The sequence below is a fragment of the Panicum virgatum genome, chromosome 8K (genome assembly GCF_016808335.1).
Source record: "Panicum virgatum strain AP13 chromosome 8K, P.virgatum_v5, whole genome shotgun sequence".
Classification (NCBI taxonomy): Eukaryota; Viridiplantae; Streptophyta; class Magnoliopsida; order Poales; family Poaceae; genus Panicum; species Panicum virgatum.
In genome coordinates this window covers 2,641,711-2,655,216 of record NC_053143.1, presented here as the reverse complement: position 1 = coordinate 2,655,216, position 13,506 = coordinate 2,641,711, and the positions used below count along the sequence as shown (strand labels likewise).

The window sequence follows — 13,506 nt, the reverse complement described above, 5'->3', positions numbered from 1 at the left end:
TTTTTGAATTCAAATTTAAAATTTGAATTTTGGCCGGTTGGGTACCGGCCGGAACCGGAACCGGACCGGACCGGTTTGACCGGTAACCGGTCAAACCGGACCGGTTCCCACCGGTTAGGTTAACCTTGGTCTGGAGACCGGAATTGCTGTAATTTTTAATTGCTGATGATTTTTTGGGTTTTTTTACTTGGACTGTTTGGCGCAGCTCCACGGGGCCTCGGCTCCTGTTCAGAAGTATACTTTTCAGATGGGGTGATGTGCTATTCCAGATTGTTTGTGCTTTTTATTTTTTTAAAAAATATCCGAGAGCACTGGGGAATTATGTAAGAACTTAAGTGGGCGCCGACCAGACGCTCAAACACAGATGGAGTGCCGAGAAATCTAGGATGCGCCTGAGGGGCTCACACACGCACCCATACATCCGCGCGCACACACGCACACACGAGCCCTGCAACCCTCTGGGGAACAAAGCTAATGGAGAAGTATAACCAGGTGAACTACCTTTGCCCTGGAATGGCATGCTGCAGGTATACAACAGAAGAAAACCAAGACCAAAGCTCCAGAAGAGCGGCAGCACAACTCAAACATCTATTCACACGTACCAATTTGCTAGCAGCCACTGACTGCACAAATCAAAAGCTACAAACAATTCATCTCTCAACAAAACGCGGCGATTTCGCCACTCGATCAAGAGCCACCCTCTATGCCCTGACCTCTTTTGGCAGGCTCTAGGCGTGCAATGGACGCCATTCCCTGTTCCTTCCTCTATGATCCTGCCAGCTGCTTCTTTGGTGGTGCCCCTCATCCTGGTTATTGTTCCTCTGCTGGAAGTACCCGCCGCGGTTCCGTTTCCTTCCAGATGTGTGACTTGGATCCTCTTCCCGGTATCTATTATTGTTGGATCCACCATAGAAGTTATTATTCCTGTTGTATGCGTACTGGTTATTGCTCCAGCCGCGCCAACTAGGCTCCTCCAGAGAAGCACCCCAACCGGAGTTGCTATTGACCCATTTACTGGAGGATTCATCCTTCCCTCCCCAAATCGCATTGGCGTCCCAGTCCCATTTATTCACTTCAGCTGGCTTTTCTATATAGATGTCCCAGTTTCCAGACCTGTTCTGAGTACACTTGTTATCTGCCCCGGCATTGCCCGATCCAGTAGCCGGGGCTGAACTATAATCCGAGTCGAATGGTAGCCGTACCTTGTCCAGGTCAGCTACCAACTCAGGGTCAACTTTGCAGCGGTGGTCGACCTTATCAATGTACATATCAGGGTCTGGCAAAGGAATATCAGAAGGCTGGCCATGATAATTAGCCCAGAACCTTGCCTTTGAATTCTGAAAATTCTCAAAGGCTCCTGAATCATCCCACTGCTCAAGGTTATTGTATACTGAAACATATTGCTTGTTTTCGCAGAACCTATGCCAGGAAATGTTGCCAACATAACTGCAGAATTCCCTTTCCCATAATGGTACTGAGCAGTGCTCGTGTCCTGCATATATGAAAATAAATGTTAGAATTTTATGGAACCATCGTGGTAATGAAGGATAATACAGGATCTGCAAACCTACTGCATTCAGCAAACTGACAAAAATAAATTATTTTACAGCTAGATTGATCAGTACTCTGCTGTCTAAATTTGGAAGATACCAGATTGGAATTTTATAGTGAGTTCAGTAACCTGGAAGAGAAATACTTTTTTCTTCAAATTATCAATAAGGCTAGAAACCAAGCACCCCAGGGGTCCAGAGATAAAACTTGTTCCAATCATCCATGTTTACAATCGCAGAGAACAGTTTTCAATATATAAAAGAAGATAAATTTAGAGGCTTTTATGTGCTCATTCAAGACACCTTCTACATAGAATTAAAAGGTTCTTGTTCTGTCATTCTAGTTTTATTGGCAATTTGGCACTCTAGCTTTACAAGATGTTCTTTCCAAGTTAAGCTGACTTTTGAACCAGTAGTGCTGGCGAAATGTTGTTGGCCCTTTTGTTCTAAAATATTGATAAATAGAAAAATACAATAAACTCTGAAATAATGGAAAATTACTCTAGTTAATGAAACCCAATCATGATGTAATACATTCATAGCAATGAGAGGTTTGCAACACTGAAACTGGAAAGTTGAAATCAGTTCACAGGAAGAAGATCAATATAGGACAAAAGCTATGATGCCAAGAAAGACACCCAGGAACTTTGTTTCCCGTTCTTGTTCTGTTAGAGTGTTTTCCACTATGCCGAAGTTCAGATGTTATGTGCTGACGTTGTTCTGTAACTTTATTTTGGTCTCAACACATAAAGCTGGTGCCTATCCTACTTGCTCTGAAAAAAAAAGACAAAACTATAGTGGACAAGGAACATTAAGTTTCCTATGCTGTCTGAAATTTTTTTGAAACCTTTCCTTATGTTCATGGCTACAGTAATAAGGCTTCCTGAAACTTAATAAAGGAACTTGTTTGCCAGCTTGCAAACCGGTACACTGGTGAAAGCAGAAGTATTCCCTTTTTTAAAAAATAATTTTCACTTTTTCTATATGATACCGACGAATCATGTCAGTATTGAGAATGGTAAGGAAAATCCTAACCTTGAAACCAAAACCATATCCCTAAAGGCTAAAATTTAGCTTATCCATATAACCCAACATTGTAGGATTACTAGCTTCAGAGCCTATAGTTATAAGGTACTACTTTCATAATCCAAGCTAATTGAGCTAGGATATAAAATCAGAAATTTTATGGATAGTCTTCCACCTTCTCTTCATTCATATGAATGAAGATCACGGGCGTGGTGGAAACATTAGGCAGTCATATGCACAGCATGCAAAATAAAGGAACCATTCATAATTCTTGATATAAGGGTATGGTCCTTAAATGGCACCATTTATTCTACGGGTAAGTCTCTATCTCCTATACAGTTGGATTCAACGTGTCATTTAATTAACGATATGTCCATAAGAATTAGTAAGCAGGAAGAAACTGAACATGTGTCTTTCAGCAGATCATAAATTTGAGGCCATATTACATAAGAAAAAGATGGACACCCTTTACGGGACCAATGGATTACTTTCATTGGTAGAAGTACGGACAGACCTTGGTTGCTTAATCAGGAAGGGAATTGACTACTAGAGACTAGGCATTTCGACGAAGCGTACAAAAAAGGAGAAAGTAATTGAAGATGGAGCAAGGCACGAAGTGAGCCATGAATCCGAAAGATCCCAGCAGTTACCTATATAAAGGGTGAAATAAATGGTTGTATTGTAGCCAACTAGAAGAGGGAAACATTCAAAATCTTAAAATCAGACAGTCACCATGTATGGGACAATGGTAATACTTTCATTGGCAGGCGTATGGATGGACCTCAGTTGCTTTATCAGGAAGGGATTAGTGACAAGGCGTTTCAACAAAGTGCACAAAAGGACAAAGCAATCAAACATAGCACACAAGGCGTGAAGTGAGCCATAAGTCCAGACGATTCCAGTCATTGGATCCATGTAAATGGTTAAATGAACGGTTGTACTGCAGCCAACTAGAAGGGGCAATGGTTCAAAAACTTAAAATCAGTGCACTGCGTGATTTGTACTTCCATGTATCTTCAAAACATTTTGTGTTAACGTTCCTTATTAGTCATTACCATTTACCAATTTGAACACCAGATATAAATTATTGTTGGGACACATGATACACTACACAAAATGAACAGTGGCCAGAAAGCACAGCCTGCAATTGCAGTATGCCAGTACCACCCTTTTCCAATTTCCCCAACAGGAATGGCTATCTACAATATTCAGGTAAAGCTAGCATTTTTTTTTGTTACTTCATTGTACTGCAATGGCAAGAACAGTCTAGACAGATGAGAAAGCTTAAAGCAACAGGTTAGTCTGCATCAGGCATCAGCAACTTTGATTTTAAGCTCTATAATCAGTGACAGAGGTCACCGAATCTCTGTTCCACAAGAGATTACGTGATGATATAACCCAAATCAGAAGAACATGGGAATGACAACGAGATGCATCCGCCCGTACCGTAATCAGGCGGAGGGAGAGGTGGGTGCGAAGGGCGGCGGGAGCGGTCCGACTGCCTCCTCACATACCGCGACCGATTCCAACCCCCCATCGGGAGGAAGAGGAGGAGGAGGGAAAAACCCCCAACTCAACGATTCGCCGAAGCTCCCGAGCCCCGGGGGCACCAAGACAAGGCAGCCCAATGGCAGGCAGTCGGACGCCCCCCCAAGAACTAGCTCCCAACGAGCTGGCTACGAATCCATCGCACCGCGAGATTGGGGCCCGCCTTCCTTCGCCGGGGACAGCGCGTGTCCGGGAGTATATCGACACAGCCGGGAGCGGAGACGGCAAGAGGAAGCCGCCGAGTCCGACTGAAACGTGGGTGCCTTCTTCAGGCGTAGTTTTGGGCCAGGCCCATCATCAACTGGGCCAGGAATATCTAGGCGAGTCAGCTCTCCCAATCTCCTTGTCGTTGGCCGTTGCTAGCACTCCGCCCACCCTGCTCTCCGCCATGGCCGCACGCCCCGTGACCGCGAGCAGCTCACGCCGCCCTCCTCTCCCAGCTCAGGCTGCTGCTGCTGCTGCTTCCTCTTCCCCCGGTACGTCTGTGCCCGCCGCTTGCTCGAGCGCCATTATCTGATTATTCCGCCTCTTCCTCTCTTTTTTTTATGTTTTTGTTTGACCATACAGCGGTTCGTGGAGTCAGATCGGGGGAGCGCTCGCTCCTTCGGCCGTGCCCGATGCTGCTGACGTCTGTGGCAGGTATAGCTCTGAGCTTCCCTGTTCCCAACTTCCCGGCATGCTTACTTTGGTTGCAGTCTGTTCGATGGAATGGCCGTGACTGACATGAAGGCGATGTGTGGGTTGCAGTGGGGAGTTTGGTTGCCGCTGGGGCCGCTAATGCTGCCGAGCTATTGGATCCTCTGGTTAGGAGAATCACACGTGCCTTCAAATATGTTACATGTTCACTGTTTAATGTTCATTCAGGAGTTGTTTGATCCTGATTACCCGTGTCAAGTTATGATTACAGCATGGCTAATTTGTCAAGAGATATTATTATCATCCATTGCATAAGCTGTAGGATGTCTCACTTGTAATGTAGTCAATTTATGTCTCCTGTTCTTTCTTTTTTGCATCCATTTGCTTTCCATTACAGTGATATTTATTGTGCATCAATCCCTGCAAACTGCTTGCTTTTCACCAGCACGGATCATCAGAACTTCTTTTGGCCGATCTTGGCATTGGAGATTGGTTTGGGGGTTTGCTGTTTTCTGCTGGACAGCAGGCTAATGAGGCTGTTCAGGATCAGCTATCTGCTCTTAGTTTCTCTAGGTATGTTCCTTTTCACTTATGTTAACTTCTTGTTGACATTTCTACCTGCTCGGCATTTTCAATTTTTCTGCCTATTGCCTAATGCTTGCATCTCTTATGCCTCACCTTTACCTTTACCCTCCAGCTTGGCAGTCATTTTCGGTGCTGGACTTGTAACAAGTTTGTCTCCATGTACACTCAGCGTTCTGCCATTGACCCTGGGATATATAGGTGAATATAGTGGTTATCGTTTGAGATGTTTGTTAGATTCATCTTCAGAATTAGTTGTCACTCATGACTCTGACATAATTCTTTCTTCATAAACTTTTAGGTGCATTTGGCTCTGGAAAAGGCCGAACTGAGGTAATTTAAGATTAATGAACAAGTGGTTCTGCATGACATAGAAGTTAGGATGCATATTTCCAAAAACTTACCTCCGCTAAAGCACTTAGTTGAGTTATTAAGCCTAGCATCTGTAATGATTAAAGGTTGACATTTCCAGCTGGATACTTCCCTTGATATAATTACTGGTATTTGAGTATGTGACATGGCTTTTCCTATCTATTAGGTTATCGGAAATTCAATAGCATTTTCATTAGGACTGGCAACAACCTTAGCTATTCTTGGTGTTGCTGCTTCGTTTGCTGGAAAGGCTTATGGTCAGGTTGGACAAGGACTCCCAGTGGCTGCTTCTGGGTTGGCCATCATCATGGGACTGAACCTTCTGGAGGTAAATCACTGCAAAATGAAAATTTGGATAAACTGGAGCATGTCAAGAAAAATTTCTTCCTGCATCATTTCCTTAAGTTAAATCATTTATGAGCAGATTTGATACCTGTGTTTCTTGGTTTCTCATTATATTGGTAATTTGTTTGTATAAACTGACTGTAGTGGTAGTTCATTCATTCTGATGAAATGACATTTATGTTTTTTTATCTTGTGTCTGTATTATTAGCACGCAAATTTCGCCTTAATGTTTTAATTTCATGTTATTATGTATTTAACAGGTACTCGAGTTGCAACTTCCCTCCTTTTTCAGTGATTTTGACCCTCGAGCTGCTGCTGCTAACCTCCCTTCAAGTGATGCCTCCTGACGTCATCGTTTATTTCCTAACGAAAAAATACTAATCTGTGTATCACTATGTTTCTTTTTACTCAAAATAATATATTTCTTTTGTCACCTATTTTATATTATATCAGGTGTACAAGCATATCTTGCTGGTCTTACATTTGCATTAGCAGCATCACCTTGCAGCACACCTGTTCTTGCTACCCTTCTGGGATATGTTGCCACTTCAAGAGTATGTATTATTGGATACATAAGTTGTCTAAGTAGTCAAAAGTTTATTACTGTTGTTTAAACTTCAACACAGGGGAAGACACTGTCAAAAATTAGTAAATCACATCCTGCCGTGCGGTACTTTATTTTGTATTATATGCTTCCCCTAGCTTTTGTCTTTCTGAATGATGAGGATATTCTGTCACCACAACTTCAACCTTTTTTTCTGTCAGGACCCCATTATTGGAGGAAGCTTGTTGTTGACATACACAACGGGCTATGTTGCGCCTCTTCTTATTGCAGCTTCTTTTGCTGGAGCATTGCAGGTATGGATGCTTTCTATTTCTTCGTGCCGACCTATTCGAACAGGATTTAAACCTTGAATTGCTCTCAAGACTGCTCTAGACTAATAGACCAAATGTGTTTTTATTCTCTTTTATGCCCCTCATAATTAACTTAGTTGCCTTATGTAGAGTTTGCTGTCATTCAGAAGATATTCAGCATGGATAAACCCAATCAGGTACCTACTCCATACTGACATTTGAATGTTTTCTCTTAACAAATAAATGTTGAGCTTAATATCCATTAGCATCTTGTGCTTTCTAGTCAAAGTCTTAATAGCAACTTTTCTAACTTTCAGATTGCACACTCTGTCCTTGCATAATCACTCTGAGTCTGCGTCATAAACTAGCTAACTTGATTTACTCTTGGGCTTTGGATATATAGATTGGCTAAAGAAACAACACACATGAAATGGCATATGAACCCTTTTTTGTAAACTACTGACCTGATGTAAAGATCATTATCAATTGTTCCTTCCAATACTCTTTCCTTTACTAGGGATACTTCTTGCACTAACATTTTTTCGACAGTGGTGCATTTCTACTTGGTGGAGGTGTCTACACCCTTCTGGACAGGGTGTTTCCTGCAACATCAATGGCAATGTAGGACAGTCCATTGAACATGTGATAGCAATGTCTTCAGATGTACAGTAGGTAATGATCAAGCACTGAGAGTATTTTTGGTTCTCTCTACAATGTATAGGCGTGTAAATGATTTTATACAGCCAAGACATCTTTACCTCATTAGTCTGTACTGTAAGGGCCTCAATAATTGGAGGTGTACCCTGTTAAAATTACTTACATCCAGAGACTGGAAGGATTGATATAATACATGGAAATCCATATATGCGTATGTACCTAAGGATCGGGGCTTCAACTAATGACCAACACTGGTTATCAGGGCATGTGGCGGGTCCAAATTCAGTGGTCAAATTCCTTATGGGCGTCAACGACCAAATACCTTCTGGTTTAAATTTTTTGCACAGAGGTGATGCTGAAAATAAGTGAGGCGATGCATAACTTATCCTAATGCGGATATGTGGAGAGATGAACATCGAATGGTTTCTGGGTCTAGGATGCTGTATTTACCGTGCTTCCACTGCCATTCAAGCATGTGGCTTGTGGTGCACAAAACTGTTTTATCCGCCCATACTAGTTTTTTTCCCTTATAACCATCATTTTTGTATACAACCCTTTCAAAATAAAGATAGCCCAACCAATCATTAAAAAAAATTCTTGCTCAATCTGGGGGACTTTGACATGCTGCTGGGTGCTGGCTGTCACATTCAACATCTTTTTACTCCTTAGATTTAGTCAAGCTCTGTCAAGCATCCAAGAATTTAAGCACACTTAATCTTCTCACACATAAATTCCTAGCCCGACTTCCTTTGGATCAGTTTCTACCATCCATGAAGGCCTGCCAATTCAAGTGGATGAACATGTTTAGCTCAAACAAAATATGAGTTGGAACATTATGTACTGTTTTTTAGGTTGGCAAAAGAGAAATCACTTGTTCATCACGAAGTTGCTTGTCCCTTGAGATGCACGCTCAAGAAGAAGCTTCCTTGCTTCGACTGTTATTCCCTCTGGCTGCATTACAGCAAACTGAGACAGTTTAGTTTGGGGGAACAAAGCTCCTATGTAAATCCTCCTTTCCTTTCTTCTTCCATTCAAGCATTACTAACCTCTTCTGGAAACCAAACACCTGGCTGGGTGTTGCCCTCAAGAACCGCCAAAGCAAATGCAGCTGTTGCAAAGCCCACTGATCTGAAAAATTCCAATATAGCATGCTTAGATGCAGTAGAGGCAGTATTCCTTATGGTAACTTCTAACAGTGTAAGATAATACAAAGAAAACTAAAATCTGAACCAGATATTTTTCCCAGGTTTAAACAAAAAATGGAACGGAGGGTTTCCACAGGATGATGTTGTAAATCAAAGGAAACCATCAGTTCATATTGTGTTGTGCTTTGGACAAATGAGAAGCTTCGTAATTGTTGCAAGTAATCAGATGGTTGGTGGTGACAATGTTAAGATTATAATACTAGATATCAATTACGTATTGGGTGTCAAAAATGCTCAATGTTCATGCTTTTGTACTTACACAGATAGCTTCTTATGAGTAAATAGTCCAATGGTATTCCGGCCATTTGAACAGTCCAAGTCTACCTGCAGAAAAAAACTAAATGACTGTATCAGGCAATGACCATTAGCGGTCAAGTACCACTCCTCTCACACATATAAAGAACTTACTCTCATGGAGACACGCTCTCCTGCAATGCCATCAATTGCTCGGACCAAAGGATCAACTGACATGACTAACTTTTGAACCTTATTTTTATCCCTCAAGAACTCCTGGAAAGAGAAAGATGGAGTCAGGCACTGAGATCAAATTAACTGCAATTCAATCAAAAATATCATTTATGTATACATTCTGGATTCCAGTCAAATATATATCGTTTAATCTTAATTCAAGAATTACTGGCTAAATGTTGTAATTGCTGAAAGGCAGATGCTAATAGCTGTTTGTAACCTTCGTTAATTTTGTTAGTACTGGTAAATAAAACTAGAAGAAGGGTTCAGATGAATTAACTTGATGATGCATAATCTGAGAAAAAAGACATACAACAGGTAAGAAGTTTGCGAAAGCCTGCATTCCCCAATTCCAGAAAAAAGGAGAAGTACCAAATCGAGCACTGACAGTTGGTACACCTAAAATCTTAAAGGCACTCCTCACTTCAGGCAAATTCCTGGAATCAGTAATGTAATGTCAAATCCATTTGCTTCTTTTTGTGGCTATATTGGGTCTCTGTTTTGTCAAATATAAGATATGGAACGGTAAAAATTGGCGAAAACTACTTACAATAAGTAAACATTTTTCTTTCTGACCCCTTTTCCAAAATCAATGTTCAGAGCTCCACTGTAGGGCTTCAGTTTGATTTCTTTTCCTGGATTAGTAATAGTAATAGAAATAAGAATGACTTTAAGATTTCTCCGAGGACCACCAAAGGCGCACTAATGAAGTAGTATGAAGTACCCTTGTTGTATGCAATTACATCTTCCCCAAGAAGCAGGAAACTTGTTGTCAGTATTGTTGGACCAGCGCCACCAGAACCTGCAGTATAGTAAAAGAATCTAGAAAAGGGATTTAGCAACATACAACATAGGTATGGATGCATCAAATTACTTGCTGCTAGCTTCACAAATCATGGAACCGTGGTTGACAGTGATTCGTACAATGCAATGCTTATGCAGGTATTTTGAAGATAACATAATTATTCACGTATCAATTAGGAGAAGGGGACATATCATTGGGAACAATCTAATTACTATATGGCAGCACAAAAAATTAATCGGAACAATCTAATTACTATATGGCAGCACAAAAAATTAATCCAACCATCCTTTTTAAATACACTGTATTTTGACATTTGATTTTGTGTAGACAATGACGAACTCTAACCTTAGTCTTTCCGGTTCGCCATCATTTTCACTTCTTGCAGCATTGACAAGTTCAGCAGCCATCACTGTCAGAAGAGAACAATACAGCACATTAATAAACACTGAGATATTGAAGAGCATACATTAGATACTGGACAACAGAAAGAGACAAACAAAAGGCAAATCTGAGGAACTGTATTGAGGGAAATGTGGAGACCATTGCTCACTCCAGGATATATGCCGGCAGTAGTAATAGCTGGGACACCAGCGGATTTCGCTTGTTCATGGAAACCTTTTGCTCGCCAGGAATAGTCAGTGTCGTCGCAAACATCAATATATGCTGTCTGTTCAGTAAAATATTTGAAGTTGTGCCAATAGCATTTGCAGGTGATTGAGTTAGGCATTGCTTAATCTTATCAGGAAACTTAACACAATACTTATATGAAATTGAGTTGAGCCTCAAAACTCAAAAGCATGGCATGTGTCTGCTCTACCTTTGTAGATATTGCTGCCTGCAACACGGTGCACTCCTCCGCCCTTTGGAAAGGCCCAGCAGTATGGACAACTAAATCCACACCTGGGGAGGGAGAGATTTAAGGTAGTTAAGCCTAAAGTAGACATTGGTTTAGGGCTCAAGTATAAGGATTAGATTATTAAGGAGTTAGGAAAAGTGAGGAGCTTTGGAAGAGCAGTTACTGCTACTGCTATAAAAACTCGACCGGATGGGTACGATGGACCCAACCATATTTCATTAAGAGGGTTACTGCTACTTCTATTGTGCGTGCAATCGTAGCATCAATCGGTGAAGTGTACAACAAGTCGCGGAATCAGTGCAGAATTAGTAGGGTGCTGCATTAGCAATTAGCATTACTAACCTTGTAGCGCTTCCTCCAACATTCTTGCGTCGCGGGTATCAACTTGGACAAACTCAGATCGCTCTCCGAGTTTAGATGCGAAGGATTCACCCTTTTCCCTGCCCATCAGCAAGCGGCGGTTACGCAGCCGGAACAGAAGAAGAGGATAAAAACGAGGCAATGGACCAGAGCAGAGGAGGTGGCCAGTGGATGGTACTGGTATCGAGGCAGAGGCACCCACCGGTTCCTTCCTCCGACGAGGACGCTGAGGTCGGGGCGGAGCTTGGAGAGCGCGGTGGCCGTGGAACCCCCGACGCGGCCGGTGCCGCCGAGCACGAGCACGCGGGCGGTCCTCGAGGAGTAGGACGACCTCTTCACCTGGGAGGCAGCGTCGTCCCTGGTGGAGGGTGCGGCGGCAGGAGGCGCGCATGCTCGGACCATGGCCATGGCGACCATTCGGTGGGCTTATCTGCCTGACGGAGATGTCAGATGTGGAGAAGCGTTGCTAGAACGATGGACATGTCAGGTGTGTGGTCGTTAGCAACTCCCGGTCCGGTCCGGCCGCGGTGGCACCATTTCCTTCCTTCCTTTTTACCTGCACCGCAGTCGAGCGAGATCGCAAGCAAGTGGCAGCAGTAGCGGGGCGCGTGAGAGGACGAGCTCAACGCTGAACTGCGCGGGGCAGGCCACCACGTACGCCCACAGTTCCTGCTCCCAGCTGCCCCTTGGCTTCGATTTGATTCCAGGGATTTTTTTTAAGTCCCTGGAATTTTTTTAGTATTTAGAAGTATTAAATAAAAGTTAATTATAAAACTAACTGCAGAACTCTGGGGTTAAATTACGAGACGAATTTAATGAGGTATATTAATCTATGATTATCGAATGGTTACTGTAGCATCACTGTAGCAAATTATGAATTAATTAGACTCATTAGATTCGTCTCGCGAAAAAGCACTCAGCTGTCAAAAAACATTTATAAACAGAATTTATTTAATACTATAAAATAGTAAAATTCTTTTTGATGTGATAGGGACTTCTGAAAAAAGTTTGGTTCCAAACAGGAGCCAGTACTAATTCTACAGTCACCCGATGGAAGCCACCTCACGGTCAATCCGACCTGCACCCGTCCAGTTCGCAAAGCGCAAACCAATTCACATGGAGGGTCCCACGCCCACGTCGCTATCTTCTCGCATCTTCATCCAGTGTCTAGTCTTCTCCTTTTCTTTTCTCCTTTCCGCTTTCTCTCTCTTCTCTTTGCTGGATTCTTTTCCTGCGACCATCTTCTTGCTGGCAGCCTGCAGCATGCACAGAGAGGTGCGGACTGCGGAGCTATATAGCGGTGAGCATTGAGCAAGGAGGGTGGCAAGCCAGCGTCTGGAACTCCACACGGCGGGCGGGGATGCATGGCCCAGACGTGGCCGGCGTCGGTGACAACGGAGCCCGGCGTGGCCGGAGGAGCTGCGGCGGCACTTTTGCTCGTCAGCTATGCTAGTGCTAGTGAGTTGAAAGCGCTGCGATGGCTGCCTCAATTTTTCTTTTTAGTAAAATGCGCTGCCGGCCTTTGAACTTGGCAGGGGTGTCATCAAAGTCCCCAAACTCTAAAAATGCGCATTTGCATCTCTAAATTTATTAGTTGGTTCACGTGAGGTTCAAATCACCATTACTCTGGTTAAACCACCAGCGTGTCAAGCTAACTGGACGATGACGTCGACCTAACTTGTGGGGCCCACATGTCAGATCCGTCCTCCTCCTTCCTTTTCCTTCCTCCCCCGTGCGGTGTAGCGGCGACAGCGGCCTACCACGCCGCGGCGGCGGTGGCACCCTGCAAAGTACGCGCGCAACGGCTCCCGCTCGCCAAGTGGGGTGGAGCCGCGGTGGAGCTCGCTCCCGCCGTTGGGGGCGGAGCGGCGGTTCCTGCTCCAGGCGGCGCCGCCCATCAACCGCGGGCGAGGACGAGGTGCAGAGAGAGCGCCCTGGCCGCACCCACGGCCGCGGCCTGGCCGTGAGGCGCCCGTGCGGCGCCCCTGGCCGTGCGGTGCCTCACAAAGGGGCGGCGGTCGGAGGGGGCGGCATGAGGCGGTGGCGGCCTCCGGGCAGCGGCCGAGGCGGGGCCGGCTGGAGGGGGCGTGGCCCTCGGCTGCCGGGGCGGCGCGGCACCCCCGACCCTGGCCACCGGCGCGGCGCAGCACCCCACGACCCTGCCACCGGTGTGGCGCGGCACCCTGCGCCCCGCCGCCTCCTGCTCCTGGGTGGAGCCGCGGCGTGGTAGGCCGCCGGCCC

General features: G+C 44.3%; 3 protein-coding genes across 7 annotated transcripts; 1 reads left to right on the top strand and 2 right to left on the bottom strand.

The window, feature by feature from the left end:
- Nucleotides 1–475: 475 nt before the first annotated feature.
- LOC120643514 lies at nucleotides 476–4,379 on the bottom strand. The gene is made up of 2 exons (XM_039919897.1): nucleotides 4,023–4,379; nucleotides 476–1,492 (listed from the first exon to the last, which is right to left on the bottom strand). The coding sequence occupies exons 1-2, from the start codon at nucleotides 4,111–4,113 to the stop codon at nucleotides 729–731; spliced, it is 855 nt and encodes a 284-aa protein (XP_039775831.1). The 5' UTR covers nucleotides 4,114–4,379; the 3' UTR covers nucleotides 476–728.
- Nucleotides 4,380–4,431: 52 nt separating this feature from the next.
- LOC120643513 (cytochrome c-type biogenesis ccda-like chloroplastic protein 2) lies at nucleotides 4,432–7,794 on the top strand. The gene is made up of 12 exons (XM_039919896.1): nucleotides 4,432–4,600; nucleotides 4,692–4,763; nucleotides 4,872–4,927; nucleotides 5,206–5,333; nucleotides 5,458–5,543; nucleotides 5,644–5,675; nucleotides 5,881–6,042; nucleotides 6,320–6,392; nucleotides 6,513–6,613; nucleotides 6,825–6,917; nucleotides 7,065–7,111; nucleotides 7,464–7,794. Exons 1-12 carry the CDS (start codon nucleotides 4,513–4,515, stop codon nucleotides 7,537–7,539), a joined length of 1,014 nt encoding a protein of 337 aa, XP_039775830.1. The 5' UTR covers nucleotides 4,432–4,512; the 3' UTR covers nucleotides 7,540–7,794.
- Nucleotides 7,795–7,994: 200 nt separating this feature from the next.
- Nucleotides 7,995–11,808, bottom strand: LOC120643511. Of its 5 annotated transcripts, none has more exons than XR_005663023.1 (13): nucleotides 11,468–11,804; nucleotides 11,248–11,345; nucleotides 10,867–10,949; nucleotides 10,590–10,716; nucleotides 10,395–10,458; nucleotides 9,969–10,066; nucleotides 9,795–9,879; nucleotides 9,558–9,681; nucleotides 9,185–9,286; nucleotides 9,036–9,113; nucleotides 8,618–8,699; nucleotides 8,443–8,522; nucleotides 7,995–8,349 (listed from the first exon to the last, which is right to left on the bottom strand). XR_005663023.1 is itself a non-coding variant. In XM_039919895.1 (13 exons), the coding sequence occupies exons 1-13, from the start codon at nucleotides 11,680–11,682 to the stop codon at nucleotides 8,292–8,294; spliced, it is 1,281 nt and encodes a 426-aa protein (XP_039775829.1). In that variant the 5' UTR covers nucleotides 11,683–11,808; the 3' UTR covers nucleotides 7,995–8,291. The 5 variants fall into 5 exon arrangements, 2 of the variants coding, with proteins under 2 accessions (XP_039775829.1, XP_039775828.1); XR_005663025.1 differs by having other exon boundaries at nucleotides 9,036–9,100; nucleotides 9,969–10,046; nucleotides 11,468–11,797; XM_039919895.1 differs by having other exon boundaries at nucleotides 9,036–9,100; nucleotides 11,468–11,808.
- Between the last annotated feature and the right edge of the window lie 1,698 nt (nucleotides 11,809–13,506).

Excerpts from the sequence above, each read along its gene's own strand:
- LOC120643514 (XM_039919897.1), bottom strand. The coding sequence starts at position 4,113 with ATGGGGGGTTGGAATCGGTCGCGGTATGTGAGGAGGCAGTCGGACCGC. Across the intron at positions 1,493-4,022 it reads TCTCCCTCCGCCTGATTACG|GACACGAGCACTGCTCAGTA; the intron begins GTACGGGCGGAT and ends TCATATATGCAG.
- LOC120643511 (XM_039919894.1), bottom strand. The coding sequence starts at position 11,682 with ATGGTCGCCATGGCCATGGTCCGAGCATGCGCGCCTCCTGCCGCCGCA. Across the intron at positions 10,459-10,589 it reads ATATCCTGGAGTGAGCAATG|TGATGGCTGCTGAACTTGTC; the intron begins GTCTCCACATTT and ends CTCTTCTGACAG. Across the intron at positions 8,700-9,035 it reads ACTCATAAGAAGCTATCTGT|ATCAGTGGGCTTTGCAACAG; the intron begins GTAAGTACAAAA and ends GGAATTTTTCAG.
- LOC120643513 (XM_039919896.1), top strand. The coding sequence starts at position 4,513 with ATGGCCGCACGCCCCGTGACCGCGAGCAGCTCACGCCGCCCTCCTCTC. Across the intron at positions 4,764-4,871 it reads GCTGCTGACGTCTGTGGCAG|TGGGGAGTTTGGTTGCCGCT; the intron begins GTATAGCTCTGA and ends TGTGGGTTGCAG. Across the intron at positions 7,112-7,463 it reads GCATGGATAAACCCAATCAG|TGGTGCATTTCTACTTGGTG; the intron begins GTACCTACTCCA and ends TTTTTTCGACAG.